At 30.6% G+C, this 16,471-nt stretch overlaps 5 protein-coding genes across 6 annotated transcripts in view; 3 read left to right on the forward strand and 2 right to left on the reverse strand.

Moving 5' to 3' along the window:
• Positions 1–928: 928 nt before the first annotated feature.
• On the reverse strand, positions 929–2,148 carry LOC101488816 (putative germin-like protein 2-1). Its single transcript, XM_004489184.4, has 2 exons — positions 1,953–2,148; positions 929–1,652 (listed from the first exon to the last, which is right to left on the reverse strand). Exons 1-2 carry the CDS (start codon positions 2,068–2,070, stop codon positions 1,108–1,110), a joined length of 663 nt encoding a protein of 220 aa, XP_004489241.1. The 5' UTR covers positions 2,071–2,148; the 3' UTR covers positions 929–1,107.
• A 1,562-nt stretch (positions 2,149–3,710) lies between these two features.
• On the forward strand, positions 3,711–4,901 carry LOC101488475 (putative germin-like protein 2-1). Its single transcript, XM_004489183.4, has 2 exons — positions 3,711–3,906; positions 4,186–4,901. The coding sequence occupies exons 1-2, from the start codon at positions 3,714–3,716 to the stop codon at positions 4,728–4,730; spliced, it is 738 nt and encodes a 245-aa protein (XP_004489240.2). The 5' UTR covers positions 3,711–3,713; the 3' UTR covers positions 4,731–4,901.
• Positions 4,902–5,977: 1,076 nt separating this feature from the next.
• On the forward strand, positions 5,978–9,620 carry LOC101489141 (sirohydrochlorin ferrochelatase, chloroplastic). The gene is made up of 6 exons (XM_004489185.4): positions 5,978–6,134; positions 6,247–6,434; positions 6,522–6,583; positions 7,442–7,552; positions 7,859–7,951; positions 8,935–9,620. Exons 1-6 carry the CDS (start codon positions 6,091–6,093, stop codon positions 9,037–9,039), a joined length of 603 nt encoding a protein of 200 aa, XP_004489242.1. The 5' UTR covers positions 5,978–6,090; the 3' UTR covers positions 9,040–9,620.
• A 1,192-nt stretch (positions 9,621–10,812) lies between these two features.
• On the forward strand, positions 10,813–13,786 carry LOC101489472 (uncharacterized). Of its 2 annotated transcripts, none has more exons than XM_004489186.4 (6): positions 10,813–10,981; positions 11,086–11,199; positions 12,307–12,369; positions 12,480–12,715; positions 12,927–12,968; positions 13,225–13,786. In XM_004489186.4, exons 1-6 carry the CDS (start codon positions 10,870–10,872, stop codon positions 13,429–13,431), a joined length of 774 nt encoding a protein of 257 aa, XP_004489243.1. In that variant the 5' UTR covers positions 10,813–10,869; the 3' UTR covers positions 13,432–13,786. The 2 variants fall into 2 exon arrangements, with proteins under 2 accessions (XP_004489243.1, XP_004489244.1); XM_004489187.4 differs by having other exon boundaries at positions 10,814–10,981; positions 12,483–12,715.
• A 229-nt stretch (positions 13,787–14,015) lies between these two features.
• LOC101490003 (polyribonucleotide nucleotidyltransferase 2, mitochondrial) overlaps positions 14,016–16,471 on the reverse strand; it is a 9,765-nt gene continuing 7,309 nt past the window's right edge. The window contains exons 13-16 of the mRNA XM_004489188.4: positions 16,363–16,442; positions 16,019–16,162; positions 15,186–15,893; positions 14,016–14,627 (exon numbers count right to left, since the gene is read on the reverse strand). Coding sequence (XP_004489245.1) covers positions 14,517–14,627; positions 15,186–15,893; positions 16,019–16,162; positions 16,363–16,442 — 1,043 coding nt within the window. The 3' untranslated portion in view covers positions 14,016–14,516. The remainder of the gene's footprint in view (positions 14,628–15,185; positions 15,894–16,018; positions 16,163–16,362; positions 16,443–16,471) is intronic.

The raw sequence follows: 16,471 nt of genomic DNA on the forward strand, positions 1-16,471 counted from the left end.
ATCTGATGTATTATTGTATACAAAATAATTCTTACAACAAATATAAATGATTAATTATTTGTATCAACAATCACTTAGACAACTAAAATAATTGATTTATTTATCAAATGTGCAAACATATTTAAATGAATGAACTTCCATTTAAAAAGAAATTGTTAATATATATAAAGTGTTAGGAAAGTTTTACTTTCAATAAAAAAATTATTTTTAATTGGTCTTCATTTAACAATTAGTTAAATAATAATAATAATAATCATTTGTAGTCACTTGTAGTTTGTTTCCTTTATGATGATATTTCCTATTATTTTCCTAAGGTATATACAAGGAGTCTTTAAATATTTTTATATCTACCAAATAGTTAAATAATCATCATTTGTAGTTACTTGTAGATTGTTTCCTTTATGATTACATTTCTTATTATTTTCCTAAGGTGTATTCAAAGAGTCTTTAAATATTTTTTATCTACGTAGTCACTCGACATAGTTATTAATTATATTTTGAAAAATATATTATGTTTTAATTTTACTTTTTATTAAATTGATAGAATTATTTCAACTTTAAAAATCAATTAAATTATTGACTCTAAATTTTTTGAAACATTTATCGATGAAAGCACTAACCCTTAATTTAATAAGCAAAAGAATAATGAGAAAGAATGCATTAATTTTAGTATGATGTTGATGATGGTGAGACAGAAGGAGCAGAGGGCAATCATAGTATGTAGTAGCCCTATCTTCCTACACTTCAAATCAAATCATCATTATGATGACGTGGCTTGTCCCTCACTTCAATGCAATTTTTTGAACTTCATTATGTGCTTGTCACAAACCACATGAATAAAATAAAAGCCCAACGGCCCAAAACAAGTTAAAAACTTTGGGCCTGGAAAAAACTAATGAATAAAGTTAGCTTCATATTTCACACGAAGTACACTAATGAATAAAGTTTTTTATTCAAAATTAAATCATATTTTATTCAAATAATACAAATATAAATATAATTATAGCAAGGTACATATCAAGCCTTGCATTTTATTCAATTGTATACATGTAATTAATTTTACTATCCCAATTGATAAAAACACAAACATAACATACAACTTATGTTCTAGTTGTTATCCAACCAAAATTGTTTTTGAAGATTGTCAACTATATTTTTGTCTACTTGAAAAGCTTTGGTGAGAACTTGTGAAGAGATTTTTGGATTAGAACCAAACACAGCATTAGCAATAGTAATAACACCTGGATTTTGGCTACTAAGTCCAGCAATTGCAACAACATTTCCATATCCCACATTTAATTGGAAGTGAATGAGACCAATTGGAAACACAAATACATCTCCTTTGTTGAGTACCTTTGTGATGAGACGATTTTCTGGATTAGAAGTAACAAAACCAACATAGAGGGTACCCTCCAACACTATAAGAATCTCAGTGGCTCTAGGGTGAGTATGTGGAGGATTTAGACCCTTAGGTGCAAAGTCTATGCGAGCAAGTGAAATACCAAGAGTGTTTAGTCCTAATATTTCATTAACAGTAACTGGTGTCACTTTTGAACCAAGTGAATTTGATGTGTCTCCTTCTTTGATTGAGAAAAAGAAATCATTTGGTGTAGCAAGTTTTGGATCCTTGCAGAATTTTCCATTCACAAACACTGCAATTCAAATTCAATAGAAAAACCAATTTATTACTAATGAATGTATTACACATGTTTAGATGCATATTATATACAAACATATATCTATCTATTTGTCTGTCTGTTTTTCTCGATAAAAATAACAAAAAATATAATTTTTTGTTACTATTTAAAAAATTAAGTTATTTGATTGGTTTTTTTAACGGAATTTATTTAATTAGTTAAAAATGATACAATATTAAATAAATTAGTTTGAATAAATAAATAAAAAATTATATCAAAATTTATCTCCTTTGTATATAGCTAATAGATACATACCACCAGTCTTAGTGTCATTGATAGCCACACAAAAGTCCTGTAAAGGGCTGGGATCAAAGGCAAAGGCACAAGAAGCCAAAGCCATGAAGGTTGTCACAAAAAAGTAAGTAGTCTTCATGTTTTTTTTGGAGCAATTCTATTTGTGTATTTGCTTGTATATGTTTATGTATTTATTTAGAGGGTGAGATATTTCACAATGCAAACATAATGTCTATTTATAAGTAGGTGACTTTGAGCAAGTCTATATTTTTTTTACTTGCAGAATGCCTATAAAGACCTAGCAATATGATATTTAATTTAATATTGGATGAACCATTCTTTAACTACTACATACACCATTAACTAAGTCTTCTTCCTTTTTCATGATCAAATTGGAAATTGGAATGCAATCACAAATTTGCATACTTGTTAATAATTTATAATATACAAGGATAGTATATTATGTTGGTTTGAACTTTTCCATATATATTTATGAATTTATTTTTAAAACTGCGTGGATGTAAATAAAATGATCAAATAAGATGGTCAATTTTTTTTTAATTTTTTATTTATAAATAAGATGATCAAATTACCGCTAGAAACTAACATAAAACTTTAAAGTTATAAATTCGCATTTGCATTCGCATTCGCATTCAGAACATAATATTCAATCTAACAATTTTTAAAGTTTTATTAATAATTACTTGAACAAGTCTTGAGGACTGAGTATTACTTTATTACACTGAATGAATTATATTTACCAACTACGCAAACATTTGTTTGATTCTTTCTCATGAATGTGATACTTATAAAAATGCTAGAACATAAATACTAAGTTGCTGATATAGTCAATTGTGTGTATGCTTCTACACAATCACCAAGGTCTATGTTTGACCTCAGTTGAAGTTGAATATGATCTTAAGTTAAAGACACTGTACAAATACAATTTTAATCTGATCGAGGAGAGAATAAAATAGATTTGGAGATATATATGATAATTAGTTTAAAAATATTATATATTAAAAAAAGTAAAATAAAGTGAATTTTGTAATTGATATCCTTATCAAAGGTTAAACACAAAATTATTGTGTGATTATCAAATACAAAATTCAACGAAATTATCAAAATAGAAAGTTAAAGCAAACTCGTCTTTGATTATGTAAGATGAACTCATAAAGTCGATTTATCATCTCGTATAAATTTATCTCATATTAAAAAAAATATAATATGAATATTAATTTAACTGACAAATATCAATATTATTAAGTTATACATTATTTATCGGATTGAACCTGAAATTTCGTAATTATGTGTAAGTTTAAAGTAATATTTATCGATTATTTTAAAGAAAAAAAAACTCAATTTCAACTTCAACTTTAATTTAGTGTTCCATCGTGATGGTAAAAAAACATCTTATGTCAAATTTTTAGTAAGAGCATAAAAGAGACAGATTCAACCTCAAATATTAACAATCTTAATATTCAATTAATTATTCTCTCTTTAATTGACTATATCAATAAGTTGATTTAATCATATACACGTTTAATAGGTAGCGCTTGTGACAAGTTATCAATAATCATGAGAAAAGAAGAAAAGGTAGCTTGCAATTGTTAAAGATTAATTGATCAAGTGTCTCACTAATTAATTAATTTTTATAAAAAACTTTACTACTAACTAAATACTTTTTTACTAGGTCATTACATGCATTTTACAAGCAAATTAATATATGGACTATTTCAACGCCTACACTACTTATAAATAAACTCTCTCTATGTCTCAAAAATGTCATCCCTCATAAACAATACACAATCAAATATACAACCAAGAGAGTTGCTAAAACATATAGCTAGCTACAATATGAAGAGTATTTACTTGATTTTTACATCCTTCTTGGCCTTATCATCTTGTGCCTTTGCATTTGATCCTAGCCCTCTACAAGACTTTTGTGTGGCTATCAAGGACATTAAGAATGGTGGTATGTATAGATATATTTTACCTCTTTGCAATATATTTTTCCTTCACATATATTTTTATATCTATATGATACTAAATTTTAATGTACTCTTTATTCGTTTCAATCAAATCACTTATTTTTTAAAATATTCATATAAAATTTTGTAATTCCATTATTTTTAATAAAGAAAACAAAAAGACATACGTTAATGTCTGACACATTTGTGACACCACTGTGTGACACCACGCTAATACATATGTGAGTGTAGTACATGATTTTTCTATTGAATTTGAATTGCAGTGTTTGTGAACGGAAAATTCTGCAAGGATCCAAAACTTGCTACACCAAATGATTTCTTTTTCTCAGTTAAAGAAGGAAATACATCAAATCCACTTGGTTCAAAAGTGACACCAGTTACTGTTAATGAAATATTAGGACTAAACACTCTTGGTATCTCACTTGCTCGCATAGACTTTGCACCTAAGGGTCTAAATCCTCCACATACTCACCCTAGAGCTACTGAGATACTTATAGTGTTGGAGGGTACCCTCTATGTTGGCTTTGTTACTTCCAATCCACAAAACCGTCTCATTACAAAAGTACTCAACAAGGGAGATGTGTTTGTGTTCCCAATTGGTCTCATTCACTTCCAATTGAATGTGGGATATGAAAATGCAATTGCTGTTGCTGGACTTAGTAGCCAAAATCCAGGTGTTGTCACTATTGCTAATGCTGTGTTTGGTTCTAATCCAAAAATTTCTTCTGAAGTTCTCACCAAAGCTTTTCAAGTGGACAATAATATTATTGACAATCTTCAAAAACAATTTTGGTGGGATAACAACTAGAATATTATTAAGTTGTGATATGTCATTGAAGCACAATGTATTGAGTTGTATTTGCTTTTACCTTGTTTGACTATATTGGACATTGTGATATTTACTACAAGACTTGAATAAATAAAATGCAATGTTTGTACCTTATATTCATATTTGAATAATAATTTTTTTTTATTGTTATTTGTAGAGATACCTATTCTTTAATAAAAGTGATTTTCCTTTGTATATATAGCAACTCAAAATTACTAAAGATTGAATGTTTGTCACCTTAATATTTTTCAAATTAAAAACTAAAATAAAAGTTGTATTGGTTTTTTTTTTTAATCTTAGTATAAAAATAAAATTTGTAGAAAAAAAATACTTAGATATAAAACTAACAAGTTTAATAAACCTAAGTGTTCATAAATTGGAGGATATCCCTATATCATTCTCACCCTTCTTTCTCTCTACACAACACACTAATTTAAGCAATCAAATTGGAGGAAAGCAAGGTGAGGATTCCTCACTTAAATTCATAAAACTTTTAAATAGTCTTTAATATCTTGCATGTTTATGAGGAATGAGTCAAAATTTAATGTGATAAGTGTGGTTGAATGATGTTGGTGTGAGTGTAGTTTGTGCATTTTATGTGGTATAGGAAATTTTGGGGTTGTGATAAATTAAAGTGTTTGTTAATGTTGTTAGTAATATTTGGCATATGTGGTGTTTGTGAAAATTCTTCTAAGAAACGAAGAAATTAGAAATGTATGTATGATGCTAAATTGTATGTGTGCATCGCATGCATTTAGTTTTTATTGTAAGTTGTTTCTTAAAATCAAAATGGTGACTCATATTAATGCAATGGCCAAATGGGTGTCACATTATATAAGTATATGTCACATTAGCTATGTAAAGTGAACCTCTATCACATCATCATTTATACAATGAAAGTTAACGGTAGAGATAGAAATAATAATAGAACCTAACTTTTTAGAATATAATTTTTTTTAAAAAAAATTAAATAAGAATGAAACATATATTCACATAAAATTTAATAGAAAATTCACATATTATCTTGTAAACTAATTTTGACATTTCAATTTTAAAGTAATTATATGAAACTATTTTTAAAATGTTTTTGTTTGTCACATTTTCTCATTTGATATAAAACTATAAAAAAGAACCACGTAGCGTCCATGAAGTAAATTAATTTTATATAATGATTTTTTTATCTCATCATACAGTTGTAATTGTGATATAAAATAACTATATATTGTTTGTGTTTATTTTATTCATATATTTGCTTTGATAAAATATATCTTTGAAACAAAAATATCCTTTATCTCTTAGAAGCATCAAAACAAGTGACTTTGAATTTCTGTGATCAACTATGCCTGTGAAATCTCTCTCACTTCGTTCCAATCAGTTCCCAAGGTTCAATTTTTCCGTTACCCTTTTTCTTTCTCATTCCATATTTCATCTCAATTTCTTTTAAATTTTTTATTTTTTTTCATTGGTCTTATTTTTTCTGATTTTCCTGTTATAGTTTTTCTGCAACTGAAATTGGAACAAACCAAACATGGGCACCCTTAAAATCCTCAAATTCTCTCAATTTTTGTTCAAAGTCACGATTTTTATGTATGAGCACTCAAAACTCTTCAAGGGTTGGTCCTAATGATGCAGTCATAATTGTGGATCATGGGTCACGTCGCAAAGAATCAAATCTCATGCTTAGTAAGAAAAGTGTTAGCTGAAATCAGTTATGAACTTTGGAATGTTTTAAATTTGATGCCTAAAATTTTGTGTTGTTTTGAATGATAGATGAATTTGTGGAAATGTTTAGACACAAAACTGGATACCAGATTGTGGAGCTTGCTCATATGGTAAATTTTCTTCAATTTTATTTTATTTTAATGTTAAGTATATAAAGACAAAAATGAAGATAGAATATGAAATTTGAATGATGGTAGTTAAATGCTTGAGTTTTAGTAGTATAATATAGCTAGAGTTTTAAAAGGTTTGCGACTGTGGTTTGGGCTGTAACATGAAGATAGATACTTGAGTTTTAGTAGTATATATAGCAAGAATTTTGAAAGTTCCGCGACTGCGATTTGGACTGTAACATCAAGATAGATACTTGAGTTTTAGTAGTTCATATAGTTAGAGTATTAAAAGGTTTGTGAATGCAATTTGGACAGTAACATCGAGGTTTTTATGTCTTCTCAATGCAACCAACCGCATTCGCGACCAGGATTTGGTTTGTGACATCAATCAAGGTTATTATGTCTTCTACAATGTGACCATAGTTGTAGTCGCATCAGTTGTATTTGACTTTGATTTTCCATGATTCAAGGATCTAAATACAACCTCTGTTGTGATTTAAAACCTTATCTATAGCCTTTAGAAAATTGGATAGATAGAAATTGTTTTATTTTATTAATCATGCAAGCAAGTGGCTAGTGTTGTCAAATAGTAGCTATAGCATAACGAAATTTGTTCAAATCACTATTGCTTCACTATACCTTGGTTTGTTTGGTGTACACAAGAAAACATATTTGCCTTCATGAGGAAGAAGAGTTAAGCTTCTGATCTTGAAGCTAGATTTGGCTTGTAGAAATAATAATAGCAGTAACAGAATTCTCTTGGTGCATTTATCCTTATCTTTGCTCTTGCATTTTATGACATAGTTGTAGAGTCCTAGAGCAAACTCTTGATGGTTCGTAATATTTATAAATTTTCAGGAACTAGCAGAACCATCGATTGGAGATGCTTTTCAATCTTGCGTTCAGCAAGGTGCACGCCGCGTTATCATCAGTCCCTTTTTCCTTTCTCCTGGAAGGCATTGGAGTCAGGTAGATTTGCATATAGCTTTGTTCTACCTTTCTATATATTGTCAATATGATTCTTTGACATCATGATGATAAAAAGTGTCAAAACTTTAAACTCCATTATAGAGTCGGTTTGTTTCGACAAATCTTTCATCAAGAACTTATAGAAAAACGAAATTATACTGCAACGATTATGCGTCTTTTAAATATTAGTTTCTCATATAAGTTAAAATCAGCTTTTGCAACTCAATTTTTTCAGAAGCCCCCTCTCGATCGAGAATATCTCATGAGCTTGGAGTTAAATCTAACTAACTTGGCAATATTATGCAGGATATTCCTTCCTTGAGTGCAGCGGCAGCAAAGCAACACCCCGGTGTTTCATACATTGTAACTGCACCCCTTGGACTCCATGAGCTACTTGTGGTATGAATTCTCTTAATTTGTTTTTCAATTTTACATTAACTCACCTATCATGAGTTTAACTGGTTGAAGCACTCACTGAAAATTGTTTTGTTTCCAAATCAATGTTGTAAATTGTGTACCGCGGAAAATAGTAGTTCGTTCAAATTTCGCTATGCAACAGTGCTATGACAATGCTATTGCCACCACTATTTGTCAATATTTTGTACTAAATAGTGTATTGTGAAACAATAATGATTTGTTCAAATTATACTATGCTAAAGTGCTATAGCTACTATTCAACAACACTGTTCCAAATTTCAAGTTTGAATGCATTTTTGTTGTTTTGATTGTACATTCTCATTCTTAAAAAGTTGAGCATCGAAAAAGTTGTTATTTCAAATTAGTACGTTTTGAACCAATTGGAGTGTGTTAAATGTCTTGCAGATTCTCTCTTTAGTAGTCCTGATTTTATCGCGGCGATACATGAATAGAAATCCCTTTAATATTAGGTTACTTCTTTAAGATGAATTTAAGCTATACCAAGTGTATTTAGGAATCCAGTGAGGCAAAATGGAATCAAATGGAACAATACAGATATATATTTCCACCCCTTTTATTAAAATCCAATTCTATTTTGTTTTATTACTATTTTAAAAAAACATTACCAAACATAAAAATATAATTTTGTGTCATGTAGTGTCTGTCTCTAGAACGTCTAAAAAACACACTCTTAAACATGGTTCTTAAATGTGGTCTGCAATCTCAATTGCGGTCACAATAGAACAGTTTTAGAGATCTCTGCAACGGACATTGCACCTGAAAGTGCGAATGTATCAGCCACATTTGCCTACAGCTCATTGCAATATAAAGGTTTTCAATGTAACCGCAGCTGCAACCAAAACTGCAATTGAAAACTATGCTCTAAAATACCGAAACCAAATAAAAGATATATTTTGCATCATGTCTGTCCATCATTTTGAACTTGAAACAATACTGTGCTGCAGGATGTTGTGAATGATAGGATCACTTATTGCTTAAAGCATGTAGCTGGAGATGCAGATGAGTGTTCAGTTTGTGCTGGGACTGGAAAATGCATACTCCATCAATGATTTGTGAAACTCAACTGTTTCGGTGCCATTCCTACATGGTTGATGAAGCCGAATCCGAAAGCCCAAGAAATATACATAAATTTTGTTGCATCGGTTTCGAAGCCAATGATTTCAAGATGCAGATGGATTCTTGTAGATATACTTTTCTTCGAGTAAACTACCAATTTCATCTCTTAACTTATTACCCTCTATCTACTACGCCGTTTTCGTAGTAAACGAAAATAATTAGTCATTTCTAACGTTTTGTCACACTGGTCCCGTTAGTCATCGATTATAAAAACATTAGGGACTAACGAGATGGACGAACCTTAGAGATGACTAAGTATTTTCATTTAATAGATGGCATAGGAAAAAATGTAAGTTTAGGAACGAAATGTGTAGTTTAGTAATTTCTCTTGTTTTTGACTTATTTTTCAAAAAGGTTTAGTTTAGTGTATCCAATGTTGCCAATGTCAAGGCCCCTTTTCAGAATATTCAAGATGAAATACTTAATTTGATTAGTTTATTAGAGTTCTTTTATTTGTAAGGTAAATGGTAATTACTTTTTTTTCTGTTTTGAATGGAGGTAAATGTTAAATACATATCTCATTTAATTTTCTATAAACTAAATGTTAATTCAAATTGTTATATAGAAGCTTCTACTTATAAAAACAAGTCAGCTTAGATTAAAGATATTTATGTTACTCCTATTTTTAAATGATGTATGTTAAAACTAGTATACCAATCTAACGATTATGGTTCATGTCTTTTAAATGGTGATGTGTTCGATCTCTGATTTGGTATCAAAATTTATCATTAAAAAGAAACAACTTTTATAGACTATTCAAATTATCAAATAGATTAGTTTCTATAGTTGCATTGTGTGTAGACTAGAGGATATCAAGAACACTTTTTGATTGAAGCATCGAAGGGCTTACCTAGAAGTAATCGGATATATACTTAAAAGTTTATGTGTTTATGAAGAAAACAATTGTTATTTGTCTCTCAACACCAATGCAATGTCTTCACAAAAATCAGACACTTTTTGGTAGAGGGTAAACAAACTATGACAGAGCTATAAACAAATAGATTTCATAAACATCTTAGTTTTATTTTTATATTTAAAATCATCCAATAAAATAGTCACTGTCGGACCAATCAAACTAGTTTAATTTAAAATCATTGCCATTGCTATTTTAAAAATATTTTTATACGAAATAGAATGAAAGATGAAAGATAATGGCGAAGATGTATATTTCAATCTGTTGATTATGCTACATAATTGTCCTCTTTATTTTATAATTTCAAATGTTTTGTTTTTTTTTATGAGTAAAACTTCCACGGTATATTTGACGGACATATAATCATTTTCATGACATATAATAACGAACGTTAACATAACGACAAATTAGAGAGTTAAGTAGTTTGAGTAAGTAACATAAAAATTTGAGATAAAAAAAGTCACGAGTTCAATTCTATTCTCTAACAAAAACTAACAATTATCATTAATTGACAATTTGAAAAAACATAACAATGAACTTAATACAAAGTTAAAAATAATTTTAATTGTAGAATTAACAAATGAAATATCTTTAAATCATAACTCAACTTACAAATGTTGACATTGTTAGGTTGGATGTCTTGTCCTGATTCGAATTCGAAATCTCATTAGTTGAATTTACCATATCTTCAAAGATTAAAAAAAAAAAAATTATTGCCAAAGTGTATTTAATAAAGTTATTGAAATATTAAGTCTTTAATTATTTAAGGAGCCATTTTCTTTGTTTGAAATTTGACAATTTAAAAGTATCTTTGAGAAAACTTTGTCAATTGTGAAGAAAGAAAAAAAAGATGAAGAATTTGTTATTGGGTCACACAAAAATTGTTACTAATCACTTTAGATTTTCCTCCTTCTCTTCTTCTTCAATCTCTCGTTTCAACCACTTCACTGCCACTACAACAAGTACCATTCTTCTTCTTCTTTTTTCTTCTTTCACTTCATTTATTTATTTTTTCAATTTTTAAATTTATTTTCTTATGATTTCCCTTTTCAATTTTTTGATGCAGAATTGAAATCTGATGCAGCAATAAGAACAATACTGAAACTGAAAGTAAAAACCCTCATTTTTCAACCACCTTTCAATCTTGCTGCTAACTACCTCCGTAATTTTCGTTTTTCTGGTAAGTTTTTAACTAATTCTGTTATCTTTTTTTTTTCTTTTCTTTTTCAATTATTTTTTTAGCTTTAATCATCATTTTCAATATTGATTTTGGTTCTTTAAGCTTCTTGAATATTGATTTTGGTTCTTTAAGCTTCTTGAATATTGTTTGGTGAATAATGTTTTGTGCATGTATTTGCAATGTGAATTATGAATATGATAACATTCATAATTGTATTAATTTAATTCTCATTCATATTACAGTCTCTAAGAAAATCCCAATTGGTTATATACAAACAAGATTTTTTTGGGTCTTAAGTTTAACCATATGTGTCAGGGAAAAGGGCTCTGGTAATATGGAGTTTGACCATAAGTAAAGCCTGGTAAGCGATTGTTTCTGTTAGGGTTTGAACTCGCGTAGTCCCGACCAATTTAACCTTAAGGAGAAAATGCAGTGGCGTAAATAAAGTTAATATGACAATTGATTGTTCTATCTAGGGTTTGAACTTGGGTACTCGGATCGATTTGATGAAATTCATTACCTATTTGAGTCCAACCTTTTAATTATGCAAATAAGATTCGGTTTCATAAGTTGTGCAATATTATTGACTATAAAGTGTACCATTGGAAACTAGTAAAAGCTTGTATCAATTAGGTAGAGATGATTTTTCATGTTTTTTTATATATAAGCTTAGTTTTGTATTTAAGCCGCATAAAAGGTCATTAATTTTATGAGTTTACGTTGTGTGGCAATGCAGCATGGTGATATGGTAGAATAGAAAACAACATTTTTTTCGTTGTTTGTTTTGATTTTTAATTATTGTTCTGCAATATGCAATTTAGTACACAGTATTGTCAAATAGCAACCATATCGACATTATAGCACTGTAGCGTAGCAGAATTTTAACAAATTGTTCTTTTATGTTATCTTAAATTGACAACGCTGACATGAAAACAAGGTGTCACTTTTGAAACTAAAAATGTTTTCCTCAAATCAAACAGGTCGAAGAAGTTTACCATATTTGAACTTGAAGTGATGCGCCAAAGAAATGTGCTAGTTTTGAAAGTCGGCACATCAGTCCCTTCAATTATTTTATCTAAAGTAGTATCATTTTTGTATGTCATATAGGCATTGGAAGCATCTTAGGCGTATCGGTTGCGACTGCATCAACTATAGGTTATGCCATGGATGGTGAGCCGCATATTTGATTGGTATTATGTACTTAGCTTTTCTGTTTATTTTGTCGGCATCTCCTAACCTGCATTTCTATTGATAACTTGCGCGTTTTTATTTGCGACAAGTAGCTGGGAATGCTTTGGTGGATGATCGTCATATCGATTCACAAGATCTTTCGGAGGTGGAAGAAAATGTGCAGCATCTGTGGAAATTGGCTGGGAAATTTTGGCTGCCATTTTTTTTCTTTGTTACAGTGCTTACAAACTTGGATGAACCATTTACTATACTATTCATTAAAATGACCTTATTCCTACTCAGCACAAAGCCTAATCCTTTCTCTGTCTATATTTTTGTTGATCAGGTCAGATACTGCATTCATGATTTCACAAATTTTAAACTACACAATATACTAGATTTTTTTTTTGTAAAAAAAATACTTGAAGTTAATTGTTGTCATTTTTGAACCGTCTTGAGATTTTTGTAATGGTTTTTCTCATTATGTTTAATTGGGTAACTTAATGTGATTTTGTTTTACTTGACAATGTGTTGATTTACAATTTCTTATATTGCAGTTGTGCCAACAATGCCAAGATACCACATTTTTTAAAGGAAAGGTACATGGTCATCTCTTTTTTTTGATTATGTGTGTTTAGCATGGAAATCTAACTGTCGCAGTTTTTTCGGTTATGATACACAGACTGTGGTATAACCAGAATCAAACCAACCGGAAAACTGGCTGGGTTCTGGTTCAATCATGTGGTTTGGTCCGGTGTCTTAAATTGCACTATGAATTTCACTGGTCTCAATGATTTGGAACACTTTTTAATGTGATTATTGCCATTGATATCTGGTGATTTTTTTTATCTGCAGTCAATATATGCCAGCAGAGTTGAAGTAAAGGACTATAACCTTCTTTGTGTGGCTGATGTTGAAGTAAGAGATAACAAGTTCACATTGGTTGGAATTCTTGGTACATGGTGGACTCTACCACATTTACAATTTTGGGAAGCATGCTTTTTGGTTAGAAATAGACTTGGGAGAAGCTTCTTATTGGAAAGAACTGAACAAGGAAGTTAAAGATTTAAATCTAGTTGGGGATATGTACTCTCATTTTCTCAAATTTTTACTTGTATCGAGGTGCCTAATTAGTGTCTTGTCTAGTGTTGTGTTAGTGTTTCATAGCTTGTCATTTTATTTTAGCTCTAGGGTGAAAGTCATGAAATTTTCTTGTTTCTGTAAAAGGGCTTACCCTTCCACAGTCTAGTATTTTTTATTTTTATAAACAAACGTTAGTGGTTAGGGAAATTGTTAATTCCAAGGATTGAATTTTAGACCTCCTGCATGAAACTTATTCAATGTCCCAAGTCTAGTATTGTGCAACATATTCATCATGCTAATTTTAGAGAGTTGTAGAATTAGATCAGTTGAACCCCTTTGTGGAAAACTTTGCTATAAAACTATGTTACATATTGAAGAAGAAGAAACTCAGTATCATCACAATGTCATCTTTATCTTTTTATCTCTATTCCCTACGCTTCTCACGTGTTCATTTTTTATACTTCACAACTATTGACCCCTACAATAGTTACCATGCCATTTTAACAAAATGAAACGAGGCAAGAAACAAAGTTCTCCAAACTTTTGTCCATGGAAGAATGAAATGAGTCTACGTGAACACATGCTATCACTTCAAGCGTGAAAACACAAATAAACTAATCAAGGACAATCCCTATACATATATCTGATACAACAATGCATCCTTGGTTTACAGTTGAAAAACTACAATCATACGTTCAGGCCATTACTTGTGCACCCAGATGTATGTATAATGTAAAATCTAAACCTCACCGTTCAAACTCTATTACAAAATTGTGGTAATGACATCAAGCATCTCCAAGATCCATTTTCCAATGGCTTTCTCAAGTTTTATATAGTTAATCCAAAGGCATCAGTGCAAAAGTTCCCCAAGTTTACCAAGGCATTCCTAGCTGTTCAACAGCAATTGAGCAAATATGGATTGATCGATGTTATTAGGTTCTATGAAAAAACAGATTTTCAGTAAAATCATTGGTCTTGGTTACATGTCCCGAAGAATTTATTCCAAGCTATCATCTTGGTGGTATATACCCATTGGCTCGCTCTCATTAAAAGAAACAACCAATTCAAAGTTGGTTATCATCCACAGCAGACAATACTGGAATTCCCTTGCTAGAAAAGCTTGAGCACACTACTCGCATCTCGTCACCTATCTTAAAGTCCTTTTTGCCATCTTCCTGCGATACAAAATAAGAATAGGTCAGCAAGTGAATTGGATAATCATGGTTCATGTTGCATACAGAAAAATGGTTAAGTGAATCTAGAGGAAGAGAATAAAACAATTTTATAATGGTGCAGATCAAATGTATGGACTTAAGAAGTTAAAGGAATTCTTGATGCTACAACGAAATAGATTAATTATAGCAAAGATGGAAATCATGAAGAGGACAGGGAGACATTAGATTGTATGGGAGCAACTCTATGTGTACGAATGATCAGCTAAGCAATTCCAATGAGAAACAGATAGATAATGTACGAGATGTATCATCAAGGCTACTAAAAAGACATGATATGTATGAATATGATAAAAGAAAAAATACAAATTAACTTGAGAATATGAATATCTCTCTCGGTCTCTCCAACAAGAAATCATAAAAAATATCTTAACAAAATAAAAATATGAAATCATAAGAAAAAAATGTTAAGTTAGCAAAAGTGGTAGAAGAAGACAAGGAAAAGCATACATATCGGAAAGAAACTGTCACTTAGGGTACATATAAAGAAGATGACTCTACCTCATATCGGTACATTCCTCGAACTCCTCCACCCAAATCCAATACCAACCCATGTGCACGAATTTGATAAACTTTGGCAGTAACTTCTGTCCCAAGTTTCAAATCCTTTGCAGTCAACGGTGTCTTGTTTTTACCTTCCTTCTCGTCCCCCTCTGCCCTTCGAGTATCAGATTTTGACTCTTTTTGCATTGAAAGTTTTGGCTTCTTGGCATTTTTATATGGCAAGGGACCTGAATCAGATGGAGAATCAACTGCATCTTGAGATTTACGAGGTTTTGACTTGGATGGAGATTTCGACTTGTGATGCAATTGTACCCCATTATCAACGAGAGAACCGTTTGAAGTCCGATTGTGATTTGAGCTGATAGATTTCTCCTCCTTGTCACATTCTGCAGCACTGCGTATTACAATCACTGGTGTTTGGGAGGCTGAGGGTTTTGTCTCACACACCTCATTTTTTTCTATAGACATCTCTGAAGCAGAATTTTGTTCTTGTGTAATATTAGACGCATTCCACACTGGTGCCCAAATCTCAGCAGTTTCTTTTGCAGATGCGGTAGATCCTTCAGCTATACGATTAGTCTTTGATCCTCCAGGACCAAGCAAAGTTGCTTTAAGGGATAATTTAATGTTACCGTGAACATCTTGGCCAATGCACATCAAAGAAAGCTGCTGGCCAATAGAGACTACATCTGAAACTCGGGAAACCTAAGGAAAGGATGCAGAGTTTTTAAAATAAATCATTATATAAAGAGTTTATACTGTTGATAGCAAAACAGACACAACATATAGCTATTAATAATAAGAAAATAAAAATAGTAAGTCATACATACTGGTTCATGTGACAACTCAGAAATGTGGAGAAGGCCCTGCTGGCCACCATTAAATTCGACAAAAGCTCCATATTCTTTTATATTGGAAACAACGCCTTTGTAGATACCTCCAACTTCAATTTCACGGCCAACTATAAAATCAACCTGAATGTATAGGCAAATAACAAAGTAGTTAACAAGAGAAATCTATAAGGAAAACATTACTGCATAATATTATCATCACATTGATTCCTGACATAGGGCTGAGACATTTGTCTCACTTAGGACTGCAAGAATGCAATTTAAATAATAAAAAAAGCATGATCATATGAAAAATTAATAATTCAACAAAATGGAAGAACTACCTTTTCTAGTATTTTATCCATTACAGATTGATTCTTCGCAACTATTGTAAGTGTTCCATCATCTACAGATATCCGTGCACCTGAATGTATGAAATAATATGTTCAGCAG

This window comes from Cicer arietinum, chromosome 2, assembly GCF_000331145.2.
Source record: "Cicer arietinum cultivar CDC Frontier isolate Library 1 chromosome 2, Cicar.CDCFrontier_v2.0, whole genome shotgun sequence".
In the NCBI taxonomy this organism is placed as follows: domain Eukaryota; kingdom Viridiplantae; phylum Streptophyta; class Magnoliopsida; order Fabales; family Fabaceae; genus Cicer; species Cicer arietinum.